Source organism: Meleagris gallopavo, chromosome 3 (assembly GCF_905368555.1).
Source record: "Meleagris gallopavo chromosome 3, MGAL_WU_HG_1.1, whole genome shotgun sequence".
NCBI classification, from domain to species: domain Eukaryota; kingdom Metazoa; phylum Chordata; class Aves; order Galliformes; family Phasianidae; genus Meleagris; species Meleagris gallopavo.
This window is the reverse complement of record NC_139406.1, coordinates 417,380-438,987: the sequence shown is the minus strand read 5'-3', so window position 1 is coordinate 438,987 and position 21,608 is coordinate 417,380. Positions and strand designations below refer to the sequence as shown.

General features: G+C 41.9%; 1 protein-coding gene across 11 annotated transcripts in view; it reads right to left on the bottom strand.

The window, feature by feature from the left end:
* The window catches only part of TNS3 (tensin 3), a 223,071-nt gene that overhangs the window by 39,107 nt on the left and 162,356 nt on the right, over nt 1-21,608 (bottom strand). For all 11 annotated transcript variants that reach the window (XM_085219995.1, XM_085219996.1, XM_085219999.1 and 8 more), the window contains 3 exons: nt 14,995-15,167; nt 14,535-14,652; nt 14,352-14,435 (listed from right to left, as the gene is read on the bottom strand). In XM_085219995.1, the coding sequence (XP_085076121.1) occupies nt 14,352-14,435; nt 14,535-14,652; nt 14,995-15,167 (375 nt within the window). The remainder of the gene's footprint in view (nt 1-14,351; nt 14,436-14,534; nt 14,653-14,994; nt 15,168-21,608) is intronic.

Sequence of the window (21,608 nt, the reverse complement as noted above, 5' to 3'; positions counted from 1 at the left end):
CGCTTGATTACACACTAGAATAGAACATTCGCTTAAGAAGGATCATCAAGTCCAACGTCCTGCCCACCACAGGGACAACCCAAAGTTAAAGCACACTACTAGGACCAAAATCCAAATGCCTCTTCAACACTGACAGAGGCATCAACCACCCTGCCTGAAAGCCTGTTCCAGTGTTTGACCACCCTCAAAATAAGTAAGTGCTTCCTAATATCTAGTTTGAACCTCTACAGCTTTGTGCCACAAGTCCTTGGTTATCAGGCTGAAGAGATCGTCTTCCCTCCTCAGAGAGGACAGAGAGGCATCAAGGTCGCCTCTCAGCCTCCTTTTCTCTAGACAACCCAAGTGTCCTCAGCCTCTTCTAACAGGACGTGCCTTTCATCACCGTCACCAGCTTTACTGCCCTCTTCTGGATGCTTTCAAAGGACTTAACTACTTTTTTGAATATTGTATGCAGTATTCAAGGTGAGGAAGCACCAATGCTACACACAAGAGGAGAATCATATCCTTTGACTGGCTGGCTATGCTGTGTTTAATGCATACCTAGGTGCAGTTCATCCCCTTGGCTTCCAGGGCACTCTGCTGGCTCATGTTGAGCCTGCTGTCATCAGCACCACCAGGTCCCCTTCTGTTGAGATGCTCTCCTATCACACATCTGCATTTGACGTTGCCTCATCCCAGGTAAAGAACTTGGCATTTTACTTTGTTGAACTTCATGCCATTGATGATTGCTCAATGATCTAATTTACCTAGATCTCCTTCTACAAGGCTTCTTGTCTCTCCAGTGAGTTAACAGTACCTCCCAGTTTAATGTCACCAGCAGGCTTGCTGATGCATTCCGATCCTGCATCCAGATAATTGATAAAAATCTTGAATGGGACTGACTCTAGAACTGAGCTCTGGGGAAAACCTCTAGTGACTGTCTGACAGCCAAATGTAGCCCCACTCATTAGAACCCCTTGAGTTTTACTGCTGAGCCAGGTGACCCAGAACAGCATGAGCTTGTTTATCTCAGGGGTTGACAATTCCAAAGAACAATTTAAACTAGACTTAAAAGACTTAAGTCCTGTTGGGCTTGAAGGTCGTGTAGTCCAATTCCCCTGCAGTGAACAGGGATCTACAGCTAGACCAGATTGCTCAGATCCTGGTGCAGCGTGAATTTGGGTATCATAGAATCATAGGATCATCAAGATTGGAAAAGACCTACAAGATCACCCAGTCCAACCATCCATCAATCACCAATAGTTCTCACTAATTCATGTCCCACAACACAACATCTAAACGTTCCTTGAACACCTCCAGGGTTGGTGACTCCACCTCCCTGAGCAGCCCATTCCAGCACCTGACCACTCTTTGAGAAAAGTAGTATTTCCTACCATCCAAACAGTATCTCTAAGAATGAGGCCTCTCGGGGCAAGCTGTTCGAGTGCTTCACTAACTGTACTGTAAGAATCTATATCCATACTACATTTCCCTGTTAGCTCAGTTCTCCACCTTCACCCCAGCACTATAGTCACAGGACTCATTTCTCCAAGTCTCACCAACACCACTGATATCGTAGGTCTGTGAAAGGACCAAGGCTCACAGTTCATCTCATTTGTTCCTCATACTACATGCACTGGTATACAAGCATTTCAGATGTGCTTCTAAAACCTCAGTGCTCCTTGGAGAGGCACAGATGCTCCCATTAGCCTTACCATCCTCTGATGGTGCTGTACCTTCCCTTGGCTTAATCTCAGTGTTCCTAATGATATCCCATTTCCTACAATGATCCTAGTTTAAAGCTCTCTCCATCTTGCCAGGTTACTAGCCCCCATTGAGACGGTTGGTCCCACCAGGCTCTAGCAGACCTTGTGTCCCAGCAAGATACCTTTCTGCAGCAGGAAACTCCAGAGGAAGGTGGCCCTCTGTCACATATTCAGCAAACCCTAGTACTCCCACAACTGAAAGAAACGTGTGAGCCAATCCCAAGTCATACGCACGTCAGATCTTGTGATAAATATCTGAATGTGAATGGCTTTATGAAATAACATGCTTAACTGAGGCAGAGAAAAATACAGAATAATTTACTTTTCCCCTCTTGTAAAAGAAGAAAGAAAGCAGGAAGAAGCACAACAAGCATAGAAGTAGGAGAACAAAAACAAAGCAACATGGACTGTAAACATCTAAGCAAGACTGAATATGTATTTAGATCCTTATACAACACTAGCAGCTCTGTAATTCTGAAATTATAGAACACACTGGACTTGTGAATGCAGCAGGCCAGACCTTCACAGGTACCTGGACACAAGCTCATTTAAAGATTTCAGTCATTCTGGAAAGGTGTGCACACAGCAGCAGTACTTGTGTAGCTGCCGCTCGGGCGATATGGATTACTCTAGCACATCACTGTCACTGAGTGACACAACATAGGAGGCCTCACCCTGGAAAATTTTAAAAAGCTTCATGCATTGCAAGGGAATTATTCATGCACAGCAAGGGAAGTGGTTCCCAGGAATGTTTCTTAATTTAAGTTTTCCAACTAAGAAGACTAGTACATCTCAGAAGTTACACTGCCATGCGTGCTGCTAACTATCAAAAGCAGGTACATGTAAAAACAACCCACATCAGCTAGCTGCCTGCTCATCCAATCTTGTATTTCTGTTAAATGTACGATTAGTTCCTGCCTATAGTTCACCTCGTGCATCATCAGAAGAAGCAAAACCTATTGTTTAAGGTTCTTCCTTTTTTTTCTCCCTTACATATGTGTAAGATATTATACAAATATACTTTAAGAACACACACATACATAGTTACTGCTCGCAGTCGTTGACTATACTGTATACGGAGCGTGATTTTTTTCCCACTGAAAGGGAAAAACATAAACCAAGCTCTCAAAAACTACGTGTTTCAAAAGCCTTTACTTTGTCCAGTAGTCAGCGAGTCAGTCACTGGTTATTAGAGAACAAAGAAAAAAAAAACACACAAAATCAACAGCTACTATAGCAGCAGCCATTAAACTCACCAGCGTAACAGGCCCTATTTCAAGTTAAAGGCATGAGGTGTATCTGCTTTGAGACTGAGCAGGAATTGCAGTATTGCAGAGGCTTACATAAATGCGTTTTTTTCCTGTGCACTAATCTGATTACATAAACATTTCTTTGACATTTACAACTTCAGATTTACTGTCTTTCTTACCATCCGAAAGTTAGAAGTGATGAGCTCTTACAGATACAAGTGAAGACAGAAAACAAACACCTCTGTTCAGCACCTTTGGAAATGCTGTAATCTTTTCAGCTCATAGGTGTAGAACTCAAGAATGGACAGTTTTCCTGGACAGCAAATATAAAATAAAGAAAGAAATGCCAGATAATGCTAGTGCTTTATTAAAAACAAAAACGAAAATGCTTTTGGGCCAGGCCTACAAGAAGGATGAAAGCTGAACAGTGCATGGTTAAACTTTCAGACATGTTGCTGCTGAATGAAATTGAAAGCCCCAGGGCACAAGCTGGGATTTACCACATAATAGATGGCTAACAATAGTTTTGGAAAAGTCATATTCATTTGGTCAGTGCTGGCTGCACTGTGGATGGGAGGTTTTATGCAAGTATAGAAAGTCAGCTGGCAATTCCAGACCAAAGGAATATTTCTGAAAAAAGCTTACAGGCTTTACATGCTTTATTACTTAGTCCTTTGATCTCTGTTCTATTCATTCAGAAGATCTCTGAGTCAGGCCACAAATTTGAATTCAATTTTTCTTCCTTCAAGAAGCCTGCTCTACTCTTCCTATGAACTGTACTAAATAGCAAGTTGTGAGAATTAAGCCAGAGAGATAAGTCTGGCTCAAAAGTGTCAGTTTTCAAACTTGAACAGGAAAGCTTGTTTCAAGACCTGCTTCTAATCATGCTGAAGAGGGAGACCTCTCTTGGACCCTTCGCATGACACAAGTGCTCACACTGGCTATTAGATTTGCATGGGAAAAGCTCCTGCTTTCCTAGGTGTTACTTAGAAAAAGGCCAAGATTTAGATCCAGCAGGTGTAAAAATGCAGAATACAATCACATCTGCAAATGCAGTGTTTTCAAGAGCATGACTGTGAAAGACCTCAGTGCTCACTGCAACAAAGCTATCACTGCATTCGAGTCACAGTATTCACTCTGCTGGTTGCACTTTTGTTGCCCACTGAATTTATAACCTTCAGCAGTGGTTATGAATTCAGCAGGCAGACCAGGCACTAAGGTGCCACAAGGGCGACATTCACAGCACCAGGACACTGATACACTGCTATTCTTTTTGCCCATCCATGGACCTTCTCTGAACTGCTTTTTTTCTCAAACGTAGTTCAACCTGGAATTTCCAGAATACTCCAAGCTTGACCAAATGACTTCTGAAAACATTCTCTGACACACAGGTATGTACATGCCTCTGTGTGCCTATTTGGCAAGCAGCCTCTGGTGCTTCACAGTGATCCAAGAAACACTGGTTATATGCTGTGCTCCTTGAAAGAGAACATTTTAGACTAGAATGAAATTTCTAAAACAAATATTGCATAGTAAATCACAGAATCACAGAATTGTAGGGGTTGGAAGGGACCTCTAGAGATCATCGAGACCAACCCCCCTGCCAAAGCAGGTTCCCTACACCAGGTCGCACAGGTAGGCGTCCAGGCGAGACTTGAATATCTCCAGAGAAGGAGACTGCACAACCTCCCTGGGCAGCCTGTTCCAGTGCTCCGTCACCCTCACCGTGAAGAAGTTCTTACGCACATTCGTGCGAAACTTCCTATGCTGCAGCTTATGTCCGTTTCCCCTCGTCCTGTCTCCACGTACCACTGAAAAGAGACTGGCCTCACCACTATGGCCGCCACACCTCAGATATTTATAAACCTGGATCAGGTCCCCTCTCAGTCTTCTTTTCTCAAGGCTAAACAGACCCAGTTTACTTAGCCTTTCTTCATAGGGGAGATGCTCCAGGCCCTTCACCATCTTTGTGGCCCTCCGCTGGACTCTTTCCAAGAGATCCCTGTCTTTTTTGTATTGGGGAGCCCAGAACTGGACACAGTACTCCAGATGAGGCCTTACCAGGGCAGAGTAGAGGGGGAGGATCACCTCCCTCGACCTGCTGGACACGCTCTTCTTAATGCACCCCAGAATGCCATTGGCCTTTTTGGCCACGAGGGCACACTGCTGGCTCATGGCCAACCTGTCGTCCACCAGGACGCCCAGGTCCCTCTCTGCGGAGCTCCTCTCCAGCAGCTCATCCCCCAGCCTGTATTGGTGCATGCAATTATTCCTCCCTAGGTGTAAGACCCTACACTTGCTTGTGTTGAACCTCATCTGGTTTCTTACTGCCCAGCTCTCCAGCCTGTCCAGGTCTCGCTGAATGGCAGCACAGCCTTCAGGCGTGTCAGCCAATCCTCCCAACTTCGTATCATCAGCAAACTTGCTGAGGGTGGCCACTATCCCCTCATCAAGGTCATTGATGAAGATGTTGAACAAGACCGGACCCAGCACAGACCCCTGGGGGACACCACTGGTTACAGGTCTCCAGCCAGACTCTGCACCACCAACAACGACCCTCTGCGCTCTGCCAGTCAGCCAGTTCTCAACCCACCTCACTGTCCACTCGTCTATCCCACACTTCCTCAGCTTTGTTATAAGGATGTCGTGGGAGACAGTATCAAACGCCTTTCTAAAATCAAGGTAGATTACATCTACCGCTCTTCCCCCATCCACCCAGCATGTGACAGCATCATAGAAGGCCACCAGGTTGGTCGAGCACGACCTCCCCTTGGTGAACCCATGCTGACTACTCCTGATAACCTCCTTTTCTCCCAGTTGTCTGGAGATGGTATCCAGCACAAGCTGTTCCATCACCTTTCCAGGGACGGAGGTGAGGCTGACAGGCCTATAATTACCCGGATCTTCCTTCTTGCCCTTTTTGAAGACCGGAGTGACATTGGCTATCCTCCAGTCTTCAGGGACCTCCCCTGTTGTCCAGGACCTCTCAAAAATGATGGAGAGCGGTTCGGCAATGACCTCCGCCAGCTCCCTCAGCACACGTGGATGCACCCCATCAGGTCCCATGGACTTGTGGACCTTAGTACTGCCTAGGCGCTCACGCACGTCCTCTTTCCTGACTAAAGGGAAGTCTCCCATTCCCCAGACCCTCTCACTAACCTCCAGGGTGTGGGATTCCTGCAGGGGAGCCTTTTCACTGAAGACAGAAGTAAAGAAGGCATTCAGTATCTCTGCCTTCTCAGCATCCCCCGTTACGAGGACCCCCCCCTCACTTAGTAAGGGGCCCACATTCTCCCTAGTTTTCCTTTTGCTATTAACATACTTGAAGAAGCCTTTTTTATTATCCTTTATCACTTTAGCTAGATTCAATTCCAGACGGGCTTTAGTCTTCCTCGTTGCATCCCTGCAGGCCCTGACTACATTCCTATATTCTTCCCAAGTGATCAGACCCTTTTTCCACATTTCATGGACCTTCTTCTTTCCTTTGAGCTTGCGCATGAGCTCCTTGCTCATCCACAAAGGTCTCCTGCCACCTTTTCCCGATTTCTTGCTCACAGGGACGACAGTAGTAAAGGACATATTTTGAAAATATTCAACATTTCCTGTTCTGTTTCGTAACGTTTTCCTAAACTTTGCCTTCTTTTTCAAGCATTCTTCTAAGAAACTGACTGCCAAAATATTTGTGACAGTTGGACGCAGGCAGAGTGTGTAAATCACCAGGCTGCACTTCAGGACAGAAATAAATAGGAAGGAAAATAAATAAGTCTTAGTACAGCAGGAACTTTTCACTGAAGTTATACTTTGCAGTTTCATGGAGTACTTTGAACTCGAACTTGTTATCAGTTCAAGGGAAGTGAGTGCAGGAGAAGGTCCCTCTCAGTTACGCAGATCTGAGGTTTCATTAAAAAGCACGGTTTATGCATACCCTAATGGTAGGTGGTTTCTTTAATTCTGTGAGTGAATCATCTCCCATCTGGAGGTAAAATCAGTTTGCAGAAACATTTAACTAGCAGGCACCCTTCAAAAACATAGAATGAAAGGCATTAATTGTACACTCTTATGAGCAGATACGAAAAAGTAGCAAAATAACAACACTAGGAAAAAAAAAAAGCAAAACTGATGATAATCTCAAACTATCTTTAAAACGTCTCCAGCATTTTGCAAAATTCAAAATATTTTTCTCACTTTTGGATAATCTTTTGTTGTAACTAAGTATAGAATAAATCTATCACCTCAGAGATCCCATCTTAGGATACCAGAGCTATGACTGCACTCTGCACAGACAGGTTCCTGGAACAACCTCTTATTGCCATCATTTATTCAGCTTTATTTATGCCACATTCAGAGTTTCTGCTTTTCTTGAGGGAGAGAAAAAGTGTACTCTGCTTACTGAAATTGCGTTTGTTAACATAACATACCTTCACCACATTCCTCAGCATCAGCTACCCACCTTTACTCCTTACCTTCCTGCAAGCTGTTTCTCCTCCAACACACATATATAATTTGTGCACATTATCTGTATGCACTACCAAAAAGCAACGACATGCATAAGGCATAATTGTGAAGTAAGGCATATTTTTTTCTAGTAGGATAGGTGAAAGTCTAGTAAAGAGACGTGATGAAATTTTTCTTTGCACTGAATATCCAATTGCAACTCAAGACATTCCACTGGAAAATTTACAGGTAATTTAATTACATCAACTAAAAATAGAATTGCAAATAAACCAAAAAAACATGCCGTTTTTGGCAATCGCCAACCTAATCCTCAAATTCCTGAAACAAAACAGAAAGCAGAGCTGAATATTTTTCACTATCGAGGACTGTCTTTAGGCAATGTATCACTGTGCATAAAATAATTTGCCATAACTAGAGATTATCATAGTTTCAGTTGGATTTTGAGTTCTGTAATTGTTTGAAACATGGCACGGATAAGTTGATTTTCCTCCTTGAAGAGACGCACGTTTAAATGGCTTAAATGAACATTCAAATCCACCAAAAATGCTAAATCCGTGAGCCATTTTTCATCTCCAAGTTCTGTCACAAGTTTCCTTTTGATTCCATAAGGGGACTTGATTTTACTCTGCAAATCCTAAAACCATCTTTGCATTTTACCCCGACTTAGCCACGTTACTTAAGAAAAGTAAATGATGTCCCCATAACTGACTTCTTACTCCCATCCTTACTTCTGAGGGACTCCTGGAACTGGCAGTGATTCAGTCCCTTGGGCCATGTGGAATCCAGAGCTTTGTGATGATTTGCATGACACCATCCATTTTTAAAGCTTTCTGCACATTCATTTTCATGGTGTGTGATGCAGTGCTATTATACCAAACGTGAATTGCATCATCTTCTATTAAATGTCTGAGTGCCTCTTTTTTTACCAGCCCTTGCCAGGGCACCGTCAGTAGCGGTGCAGGTTTGCTGACACAGAGAACTGCTTTCTTGTAACTTCTGCTGCTCTGTGCAAACCAAGGGATTTAGTTGTGCCTTTTAATGGCACCAAAGAAATTATTTCTTCAGTGATGCTACATTTATTATCAGAACCTCTAATAGAAACGGCAAGTTGGAATCACAAGGCTGGAAAGGACTAACAGGATCATCTAGTCCAACAGTCCTGCTATCACCATTATTACCCACTAAGCTCCTAAGCCATATCTCATAGCTCCTCATCCAGACACCTCGTGAACACCACTAGGGATGGTGACTCCACCACCTCCTTGGGCAGGCCATTCCAGTGCCTGACCACCCTTTGAAAGAAAAATTTGGCTGTGGTTTTGCATATAAAGTCTCTTCAGATTGTAATTGTTGAAAACTGATGCGATTTCCTTACAAATTTAGCACAGTGCTGTATTATTTGTCTCAACAGAAAAGTACTCATCTGACCATTTTTCACTGAACACTTTTCCTTCGCCAATGAGGTTTTTTGTTGTTTTTTTGAGTGCTGTTTTCTTTTGAGACATTAGGTGGGTCAGAATGTCGGTAATCACTGAATTTCACTCATCAAGTGGCAGAAGCACCTGTAATGTAACACACACGGGTTTCACTGGGACTGAATGTGCGTGGCAGGGTGAGAGGTGGAATCAGCAAGGCACTGTGCCCTCCCCTTGTCCTGGTTTCATCTGAGACAGTGCCACCTGCACACCAATGGTTCGGTTGTTGTTGAGTGATGGGTGTGCGCCTGCGGCCAGGCTAGGCTGCTTGGCAGAGAAGAGCTGCTGCCATGATGACACTGCAGCAGGGAGTGAGGCCACATGACGAGCAGTTCCAGACCACGTGCTACCTGGACATGCCCTTATTATGGCATTCCTTGTGGTCTTTCTGAAAGATCTGACTGAATTCATGTCGGTAGCATCCAAACAGGATAATTGAGCCCTATCTTATTTGGACCTTTAAGCTAGTAGAGGACAAGTAAATGATTAGTAAATTATTATGATTAGTAAATTAGTAAATGATAAGATTTTACAGTATCTAAGAAACACTAGCCATTTCATTATAGAAATATTGTGGAGATGAGATAAGCAGTGTAGTTAACTATGAGGTAAACATGTCAAGGTCATTCGCAGGTCAATGAAAAACACTGCAGAGCTTGTCTCTCTACCTTGCAGTATGCAAGTTTCTTGTCTGCACTTTTAATTTTTATTGTTTGTAAATAACATCAATATAAAAAAAAAATAAACAGGAAAAAAATAAAGGAAAAGAAGGAAAATAAACAGAAACGAAAACCAAGATGCACCCCTGTGTGCAGGAGGACAGATGTTGCACCAAGGGCATCCACTGAAGCAGATGCACTGATGTTCCAACCAAAGAAACACATGCATGAAAAAGTTCCATGCCTGGCTCAGTGTGGACTTCATTTTGTTTTGACTGTGTATCTAATCTAAACAGTGGAAAAGGGAAAAGGAAGATAGAATACATAAATATTACTTAAAAAATTTTTATATTGTGGAGAAAGTTTTTGCACATCACAACCTGTGATTTTTCCCTCTCACATATTAGTATCATTCTTGTTCCTTCTTATGCCATTAGCCCTGGTAACACTCAGCAAGTTTTCAATTCAGAACTCTTAACTTTTCTATCAAATAATTAAAGAGCACGTTTCATCTCCCTTGCAACTCACTGACCGGAAGAAATGACAATCGTGGAATAACAGTATAAAATTACACTCAACCTAAGACTCCTACAGTAATAAGGATAGCTATTAGGTTGCTGTTTTACCTTCCAAAAGGCTCATGAGTAACCATCACTCTACTGGGTGGTGTAACAGAACAAGCTTACGTTAGTCAGCAGGGTGGAATTTAGAATATCAGTGTGTCTATTAGACAAAAATGTGACCTGTGTTAGGAAAACAATGGATATACATCAGTGCCTCGTTTTGACAAACTTTGTGACAGAATGAGGAGAAGATAAGACCACCTGACAACTTTTAGAAAAGATGCAGTTCATATGCGTAGCACCAGCTTTAAGTACGGCACCTGAGCTAAGCTCCACCTCCGGTATGAAAAGGCAGAGCCTTACACAAACTTGAAGGCTTTGAGATTCCTCATACAAGCAACAGTGCTGTCATTGCACCATATGCTTCAACAGTGCCAATATATTTAGGCTTTTCAGATAATATGGAAAAACATGATGTCATATCTGCTCTTTGTGAGAATATGGGTAAAGAATTATAGACAATTATATAAATAAATATACATAAATAAATTTCTGCAGAAGAATTTTCTGCAAAGCTCTGTTTAAGCTTCGGCCAAGGCTAAGAAGGAGGCAGCTTCTCATATTCAGGCTGAGGGGTGGAAGGCAGAAAGACTGAAAATGGGAGAGATGGTTAGCCAGAGTTCAGTATTCTGTCAAGCAGCTTGCTATGGTTTTGTTTGTTGCTTCTATACACAAAGGAACTTCAATTAGCTGTATCCTGCCTGAGACAAGAGAGCCTTTATAAGCTTTAAAATGTGCTTTTGTTCCTTCACTGATGTGTAAGATTCTTCCATGAGATACACAAGGCTGTTGTGTTACCCTAAGAGCTGTATCTGGGCATGATAAAGCAAGCCAATCTGTAGACTGTTCCAATTTGTCTCAAGAAACAAAGTATCTTTCAGAAGATATCTCGGAATAAACACAAGTGCTGTATTACTTGCAAGCTATGTAAAGAAAGGAAACAGGCAGTTGAACAACTTCAGCAAGTAACCCACTGTGACAGCAGCCCTTACAAGGCACAGCTGCATTCCTGAACACAGACTGCAAAACTCACTGATTTCTGAAAGAGGACACAGCTCTGAAAAGGAACTCTGCTACCTCTAGCTGATGCAGATGACGATGTCTTAAAGAAGACATGCTGTTTGATACGCGTAAGGACTGGATGCCATTTGAGTTCCTGAATACAGTACATAAACACATGTACTATTCTTTTCAATCATATTGGTATCGGTTGGTTTGCTTTGCAACAGGGATTAGTTCATTCGTTTAAGAAACAATATTTTAGTTCAGCAAAAGGAATCCACACATGATAGTTCTAAAAATTTCCATTTCAGTTCAGTGAGTAAACAGTCTTGATTTTCCTCAATAATTTTGCACTGGGGACATAATAGAATACTTTTGTCTTCTGCCTCAATGATTTTGCCTCACAAGAAATACTTGAGTCACAACAGAATGCTTTTATCTTTTGTCTCAAAGCAGGACATTTTCCTCAGGTTCCACATATAATGTTTTTAAAAAGTGGTTCACTATGGCCTAATAAGCAACTGAAATCTTCCAAACTGGGGAGAAGTGGGTGGAAGTGGGTCAAAGGCTTCAGTGATGAAGCTGATGGTGAAAAAAGGGGAAGAAGTAGGTGGGCACTCAACCACCCTAACTACCTCTGAACATGAGTGTTGTTTCCTGAGAATTGCAGGAAAATGGTCCTGGTCTGTTTTCTTACAGTTAAATCAAAACTTGTTTCTAAAGGAGTGGATTTAAGGGCTTATCCAGCCACATGTTTGACCATAAAATTTCTGTATTCAATTCTGATTTAAGAGCCTGTCTTGGTTTTAGTTGGGATTGAATTGTTTTTGGGATTGAATTGTTTTGCTCAGAGTGTCTAGTATGATGCCATGTGTTGGTTCAAGGAGAAAATAAACGTTTTTAACACACCAATGTTGATAGCTGCCTGCTAAGCCAAGGCTGTTCTCAGCAAAGAGCCCAAGGAGTTGGCAAGGAGCAGAATTAGGACAGCTGACTTAAAATGGCCAATGTGATGTTCCATTCTCTGTGGCATGATGTAGAAGGAGTTTTGAAGGTGGCAAGAGTTCATCTTTCTCCTCTGCTGTTGGAGGCCTATAGCAGTCATTTGACAAGGATTTGTTTCCACAAGGACTACTAGTTTGTCCGTAAGGTGTAATTTTGCACTTTTTTTATTTTTTTATTTTTTGTGATAGTCATATGAGGGCCAAAATTCTTAGCATTACTTTGCATTTCAGGAACTATGGAGTTAGAAAATAATTTGGTCCTAGAATTAATGCAAGGATTCGGGAAATTACAAAATCTCACTAGCATTACTACTGATACCAAAGTCAAGTAACGATCCCATCCAATGAGGAATTTTAACTCCAAAAAGCTTTAGTGCATTAATACATTAGCACAGAGGCCGGACAAAATCCACCCTGCACATCACGGATTGGATTGTTAAGAGATAAATGGATCATACAAGGAAGTCCCATGGTGTTCTGAACGGAAAGGGGAACCTCAAGACTTGAATAGTATCAATCCTTATTAAAAGGAAACTTATATAAACTAAGGGAAAGCAGCAGATAAATGGAATTGTAAGGTAAAATATAATTGTACCAGTTTTGGACAGGAATGGGTTAGAAACCTGACTGGTATATGGCAGGCAATGGCTGTGGGTTGCAGCTATAGGAAGCTTGATATAGGGAGGAAATCTTGGAGGGTCAAGCTAGCGTAAATCCTTCACTCTCCTATTATCTGGATATATGGTATATAAATTCACAAAACCACCAGTTTAATATTGGATCTTTAACTCTCTGCCCACTTCGGAAGAAAAGCCCACTGCCCATGACATTTTGGTGGAAAATAAAAGAATCAGAGGATTCCAAAAAATGGCAAGGACCATCCACTAAAGTAGGGGTAGGATGGGGATTTCAAGCTTTCTTTGCACCAGGAATTCAGGCTTCTGAGAATAGAATACTAGTGTCCAATCTCACTTGGTAAATTGAAAGCCTTGCCAACGCCACTAGGCAAGGTCTTCTGACAATTAACGAACAGGTCCAGGATAATAGCGAAAGGCTTTTGCAAGCTAAATTAGGCTTGGATTTCTTGCTTCTTAAAGAAAAATGATTGTGTGGTTATCTTAAATTAGATAAAGAACATTGCTGTGTGCATATTCCCAGTGTAGCAGAGAAACTCAGTGAACAAGTGCACTGGATCACTAAGATAGCAGGAGGAAAATGGTAACTGGGGGAAACTGCTGAGAACTCATGGATAAATAAAATTTTACAAAACCTTGGGGGTTGGTCCCTGACAAGATGGCTTGCAAGCCTTGCCAAGTGTGACTGTTTTCTTGATGATGATAATAGTTGCAATTATGACTATCAGGTGTGTAAAAACTTCCCTAATGGAGATAATATACACCCAGGTTCATTACACTGAATCATGATTAATAAGAAATAATATTATAGTTACAGGTTTACAAGAGTAATTAAATAACAAAAATGGAAATAAGTGGGAATTGAAGGAAAAACAAGGAGAAGGTGTCCTTGCAAAATAAAATTCAGGAAGAACAAAGGATGGATAGGGGATCCCTGCAAAACAAGATAAAGAAGAAGCTGCGGAGAAAATTTTCAATCTCAAGGATCTGGTTAGATAAACTTATATTGAAGGTATATGGCAGGAGATGCTAGCTGAGCACCTGAATCTTGTTTTCTGGGCAGAACAAAGAGAGAGAGACTTTAAAGGATAAAAACATAGTTATAGTTGTGCAAAACCACAAACTCTGAATCCAGACTACAATGTATGAACAAATGAAATGAAGAAGGGATGAGCTAATAGGTGAATCAAGTAGAATGTAAATTCTGAGTAACCCTGCAAATGCAGAATGGGAGAAGGGCTCATTAGCATGGGGTACAGGAATAAACAAGGGGCTGTGTCCCCCAGTACTTTGAGAGACCCCACAGGGGTATGCTCCAGTAGACTCTCCCTTTATTTGAATAATGAAAGCTGAAGGCTTTCCTCTGTTTCTTTTCAGAATAAAGATGACTGAGTAAGGCTATTGGAGCAGAAATTTTCCTAAAGTAAAGGAATAATCACTATCATGTTAGTTGCCTTCATACACAGTTCTGTTTCAAATTATTACATGGTATGAGAGTCTTACCAGGACTGGTTTTGTACAGCCCAGGTGGGCTGATGACCTTTTGGCTGGAGGAAATCTGCTGATGGTACAGCGGAGGTGTTCTCACTAAGACAGAAGGAAAAATATAATTTCTTTTCAGTAATAGGTAAAATGTTAATTGTACCATTAAAATAAAGAAAGAAATAGAAGAAAGCATTTCCTTACCATATGGTGTCTCTGGTGGCAATGAAAAAGCTGGCGTGGATGGGGCATCTTCATTCCTCTTTCCAGCTAGGGAGAAGATTCCTCCGTATATTTCATCTTGATAGCACGCCACAGGCAACTATAGAGGGCAGAAAAAAATGCAAAAAAACAGTGTTAAAATTTTAACTTAGTCCTATAACATAATGGGACATTTTTCATCAGACTATAGAAGGTTTCATATAATCTCATCCACTGTTCCAGCAAAGAACTCTCGAAATGTTCAAACCACGCAAACAAATAACAGAAGACAAGAGACGGTCAACTTAAACACTGAATTGCATTTCTATGATAACTCTTCTTATTGCCACAGTGCAACTGGCAAACTGCTTCACATTGATTTTAGACAGCAAACATGAACATAGGACTCCCCGCTGGCCATTCATTTCAATGAACATTTCTTGCAGAATTCTACACTGTTTACCTCTTTGGTCTCCCCCACGGGGATTAGTGATCCTGGATTTACAGCCTGGTCAGCAACAAGAGACTTCATCCATCCACACCCGCTATAAAGTGACTGCCCAGGGAAATCATTGTCATACTGTCCAACACTTAACTTTCTGTTCCTTCCCACCATTGCTTCATTATCTTTTGAACCTGTTGTTGAAAAACAAATACGTAAACCAATTAATAATGTGTTTTTTCAGTTGTAATTGTTAACATAAATGCCTCTTATTATGCCTTCAGCAATTCTGTTCTAAACACTCATGAAATAACTGGTTGCATAACTGCTTTAGAAAGCCACATAGGTGTGAAAAACAAAAACAAAACAAAAAGCCATTGACATTTAGCTTTGCTTTCAGAGGTCGGAATGTACCTGCAATACACTTAGTTCCAGTAGAGTGAAGCTGCATGCTTTGCTGATGCTCATTTTTGAAAGTTGCTCCTGATGACAATGGCAGAGCCTGTCAGTGGAGGCTACTCTGGGCAGTCAAACAGGAAACCTTTATTTCCAACCTCTAACACACAGTAGGTTTCAGCAGTAAGAACACTGTTTTCCTGGATTGCATTTTCCCAGAATGACCAGCTTTTTAGCTAACACAGACCCTGGCCCTTATAAGCCCAGCTCACTATACGCTTTTTATGACATAGAAAATAATCACAATTAAGGAAATTACATATTAGGTATACACAGGAGCTGTAGCCTTTTGGAGTCTGAAGAATGGAGTACAGAAGAGAGGAAGCTGAGCCAGCAGAACAATCCAAGTTATTCAGGGGGCATAAAGCAGTATTCATGTTGAAAGTCAATTCAGAATTAAGAAATGTCACCAGCTACAGCTTTATCATTAGCAACGTTTTTTACTTAGTCATCCACATCTACAGACAGATGCTTTGAGAAAATTTCTACAGAAATGTCACACTTCTTTTTTTCTGAAGAACAAGTCAACAGTAAGTGTTCCCCTTCATTTGTAGTCCCTACCAAGCCACAGCAAGATGAATTCTACCTGTTCTAGTTACACTAGGCTGAGAATTCTACCCTTAAAAGAAATCCACCTGAAAATCCCACAAAAATATAGTTTTTAGACATTCTGCTCCATATTGTAATTTATTTAATCATAACATGTCTCTGCACAAAATTCATTCACTTGGTTATCAAATAACATTTTGCTGTGGCTACATGCATTAGCACAGCATACACAAAGCAGTCAAAGATTTGAGCTGTAAAATCAAAACATGAAAGACTAATTTGCATACGTTGGTCAAAAAACGTTAGCTGTACTTACACAGCTAGAATGACCTCACATTTTAGAACTGCTGGCACAGGTTTAAAAGAGTTCCATATTCTATATTGTTTAAGAATGACTAAACATAACCTTGTACAGTCAGGTAAGTTGTAAGGCCTTGAATGTATCAAACTACCTTAACTGATCTTACTGCACAAATGGAAGAAATTCTTGCCTATAATGAACAAAAGAATCCAGAACTATCTAGCAGTCAAGATTACTGTATGGATACAATATATACTCCGTATTTCAGAAGTCCCATTGGCTATAACTAAATTCTTATTCACTGAACAGTCCACCACTCAAATCTGTATCTCTCCAATTTGGAGATGACATCAGTTGTTCTTCCTCGGTCCGCCAATGCCATCACTCCACCACAGAAGGCCATCACTGGTGAGGCATGATCTGCCATGCTGGCTATCTCAGATCACCTCTTCATCTTGCATGAGCCTAAGCATCTCTTCCAGGAGGATTTGTTCCATGATCTTCCCAGGCACAGAGGTGAGGCTCACCAGCCTTTAATTTCCCAGGTCTTCTTTTCTCTCTTTCTTAAAAATAGGACTGGTGTTTTCCTCTTTCCAGTTGCTGGGGACTTCACCTGACAGCTTCAACTTTTCAAATACGATGGAGAGCAGCTTGGCAAGCACATCAGCCAACTTCTTTGGAAACCTGAGATGCATACTGTCCTGCCCTATAGCCCTGCACACATTCAGCCTTGTGAAGTGATCTTGGACTTGCTCTGCTCTTACACAGCACCCCAACCTCCACGTGGAAGTTTAGGGACACAAGACACTTGGGAAGCCTGACAGGCAGGGAAGACTGAGGCAAAGAATGCATTAAGTACCTCAGCATTTTCCACATCTGAGGAGGCCAGTTTACCCGTATCACTTATCAGAGGGAGTACACTCTCCTTAGCTGGTCTCTTGTGACCAATGGACCTAAAGAAACTTTTCATGGTTTTTACATCCTTTGTCAAGCTTAATTCCATTCAGGCCTTGGTTTTCCTGATTCCATCTCTGCCATCTATTCTGTATTCCTCCCAGGCCACCCATCCCTGCTTCCACTGCTCACACTTTTCCTTCTTTTTCTTTAGCTTTGCCAGCAGGTCCTTGCTCACCCATGCTGGTTTCCTCCCTCCTCTGCCCAGTTTCTTATTCTGGGGGATGAGAAGCTCTTGTGCTCTCAGAAACACATTCTTAAAGTGCCACCATCTCTGTTCTGATCCTTTGTCCCTAAGGACAGTTTCCCATGAGAACTCTTCCAACAATTCCTTAAACAGCCTGAAGTTCACTCTCCCAAAGTTCAGTGACTCCACTCTTCACCAGGCTCACATTCCTTGAGATCATGAACTCAACCAGGACATGGTGGCTGCAGCCCAGGCTGCCCCAAGCTTAACCTCTTTAACCATCTCCTCCCAATGGTGAGCACAAGGTCCAGAAATACATCACTTCTGGTCGGTATGTCCAATACCTGAACCAGAAAGTTACCGTCAATAGACTCCAGGAGTCTCCTGGATTGCTTGTAGCTCACCATGTCCTTTTCCCAGCAGATACTTGGTTGAAATCCCACATTGGGATGAGTGCCTGCAAGCACAATGCCTTTTTCTGCTGAAGAAAGAAGGCCTCATCAACAGGTTCCCCTTGATCAGGAAGCCTGTAGTAAACCCTGACCATCAGTTGTCTTTTGTTGGTCTCATATCTAATTTTAACCCATGGGCTCTCAACCTGTTCCTGTTTCTCAGAGGCAGCTCCTAGCAGCCTATCCACTTTTTTAACATAGTAGTCAATTCCCCGTGCCTCCTACCTCAGCTATCCCTTCTAAAAAGCTTACAGCCCTCAATGGTGGTATCCCAGTTATGCGGATCATCCCACCATGTTTCCGTGACAGCAATAGTTTTCCAAGTGCACCATGGCTTCCAACTCCTGCTTGTTTCCCATGTTGTGTGCATTGATACAGAGGCACTTCAGCTGGGCTTCTGGATGCAATAACTTACCAGAGGAGCCCTCCCACAAACTTCTGGGACAAATCTGAGGTTTTCCTTCACCAATTCCTAAAGTGACAGAATTCCCTAGCACTCCTCTGTCACATCCTAGACCATAGAACCCATAGCCTTTGGCGTGACACTACCCATGCAGCCAGTCATTCAACTGGTCTGTTCTCCTCCTCTTGCCAGGATCCCAGTCTCTAAATGGGAGGACTCGGGAAGACTCAGGAGAACATTACCTGTGCTCCCGATCCCTTCAACATCTTCCCAAGGAATGTAAAGTCTTTTTTTACATTTTTTGATTTCCCGGTCGCAATCTTATGTGACCTCACTTGAAAGACCACTAGGTGACAGCAGTCTTCCAGCCTTATCCTATTTGGCATCCTCTTCTCAATGTCCTGAACGTAAGTCCCCAGCAAGCAGCAAACCTCTATAGACAGGTTATCTGGGAGGAGTGCTCCTCAGCACTGAGTCTCCAATTACCAAGACCCTTCACCTTTTTTTAGCAGCACTGATCATGACTCAGGTCCTTGACTGGATCTTTTTAATGTGACCACCCCTTTCCAGTACCAAGCCACTATCCATGATGATTTGAATAAGCATGATTTCAGAAAGCAGCATCCTCAATTCTTTTCTTATCTTCTGATTGGAAAGTTTGTTCTGTTTATAGAAGTACATAGGTGAAACAAGGGTGCGCAACACACTAGGCAAGGGGACAGTAACCAATCTATCTTCTGATTTAATAGCTAGAGTTTAGAATTGTAGGTCTATTTTCTAACTTCTTTTAATGCTACAATAGATTACTGTTTCCATACATCTTGCCTCGAAATAACCTACTGCTAGAAAAACCTAGGTATTTTTATCTTATCCATGATTCCCTGAGACACTCTGCTTTTTTTACATAGTGGTACTGGGATGGAGGAGTTATATGAAACAATACAGGCTGGTAAATGTGTAGAAAGCAACTACGCAGAAAAGAACCTGGGTGCTGCCATAGCTGCAATTGTGGCAAACGGCCCAGTTGAATATTGAATATTGCATACTGAAATGCAGCAGAGCCCTGGTTTCAGCTGCAACGAAGTTGATTTTCATCACTTAGTATGTTTAGGCTTGAGGAGAAAAACAGTGTAGATAACACAGCAATTTTTTAGTTGTTGCCAAGCAGTGCTGCACAGAGGCAACGATATTTCAGCTTCTTGTACCATCCTGTCAGCAAGGGGACTAGGGGGGAAAAGAAGCTGGGAGAGGACAGAACCAGGACAAATGACCTGAAGTGGCCAAAGGGATATTCCGTACCATATGACATCACATAAAAATATAGAACTGGGGGAGAGTTGGCTGGAGGGGCTTCTGCTTCTCAGGACTAGCTGGGGTCTAGTTTGGCAGGTGGTGAGCAATAACATTGTGCATCACTTCTTTTGGTAAAATATGTACGTATATTTTCATTCCCATTACTTCTTCATTTTCTGTATTAGTAAATAGTTTCTATCTCAACCTACAAGTTCTACTTTCCTTACCTCCCCCCCATTTCTTTCCTCCCTCCCACTGAAAAGAAGGAATGAATGAATAACTGTGTGGCTTTTGGCTACCTTCCAGGTTAAATCACAAGTAGCAAGACAGTAGTTATGAGGTCAAAAGAGGTGATTACATCCCTCAGTACTTGGGAAGCCACATCTGGAGCACTGCATCTCGTTTGGGGCAACAACGTACATGTAAGGATACTGAAAAGCTGGAGCTAATCTGTCACTGATGGACAGCACAAAATGGCTGGAGGCTGGAGTATGAGAAGAAGAGAGAACCAGATTGCTTAGTCTAAGTAATGGAAGGTAAATCGCATCCTCATTGCAATCTTCACCTGCCCACAAGGAGGGATTATAGAGTCAGACTCTTCTCAGAGGTGTACAGCAATAGGACAAGAGGAAGCAGTATAAATTCTGGCCAGATAACAGTATAAAAAGCAACATGGGGAGACCAGATCAATTCCTGAAACAGCTATCTGGAAGCACTGTGAATCTGCAGTATTGGAGGATTTACAAACCTGACTGGACACAGCCCTGGGCAACTTTATTTAACTGAATCTGTTTTTAGAAGGAGGTTGGATCCAATGACCTCCCAAGGTCCTTTTCAATCTGAATCGCACTCTGATTCTGTAACACAGATCACATTATAAAGCAGTTATATTTGATGACACTGCCTTCAATCAGCTGGAGAGCAGATCAGACAATGACAGATGGTATCAAATCAGCAAGAATGTACTTCAAACTCATCACTATAAGATTTTCACATTCAGGAGTAAGACCAAACATGCTTTGTTTAGAGTATCTTTTGGAAATTAGCAGAGATCTTCAGTGGTTACTGAAAATCTGTCAAGATTCTTACAACAATGTTAAGGAAAATTTAAATGTGATCTGCACTTCAGGCCAAAATACTCCTGTATTAGCTATTCATTAGCTGATACTGCTTTACTATCTTTTTTTTTTAATTTATAATTTTGTAACCAAAAATCAGAACCTGAAGAAGCAAAAGGAGCGCTTTCTAGGATATGTATTTCATAAATCAGTACCTAATGCAACTTATCAGATTTAAAAAATGATACCCACAACAAATAACATTCTGCTGATAGATGACTTGAAAATCATTTCTGTATGCAATCATGTCTCACAAAGAGCACTGAAAAGACAAAGCAGATACACTTCAACTGAGCGTCTCATTATAGCTTCAATGTATGTGAGAGGTTAGCACAACATAAAAGAGGTGCTATCAGTTCAACTCAGATCAATAAAACTATGGCTTTTTCTCTAGAAAGGTACTGCAAAAACTCCCACCACGTTGTTTTTTTCAGTGCCCCTTTCACAGGTCCTAGCACAGACATAAAAGTCATGACTTTGAGGAAAACTATGTTAGAACTGCAGAAATTCCAGATGCTGCTGCCTTTAAGGATCAAAGGGTCAAAGGCTCTGGGGAGACCTGAATGTGGCCTTTCAATATATAAAGGGGGGCTACAGAAAAGGGGGCACAGTTTAGCAGAGTCTATTGTGACAGGACAAGAGAGAATGGTTTCAAACTAAAAAAAGGGAGATTTAGATTGGATATAAGAAAAATGTCTTTTACGACAAGGGTTGTGAAGCACTGGACAGTCTGCCCAGAAAGGTTGTGGATGCCCCATCCCTGGAAACATTCAAGGTCAGGCTGAACCAGACACTGAGAAACCTGGTCTAGCTGTAGATGTACATGTTGTTCATTGCAGTGGAGTTGGAACAGATGACCTTTAAAAGTCCCTTCTGACTCAACCAATTCTATGACTGTATGAAAGCAGGCACTACATCAGGT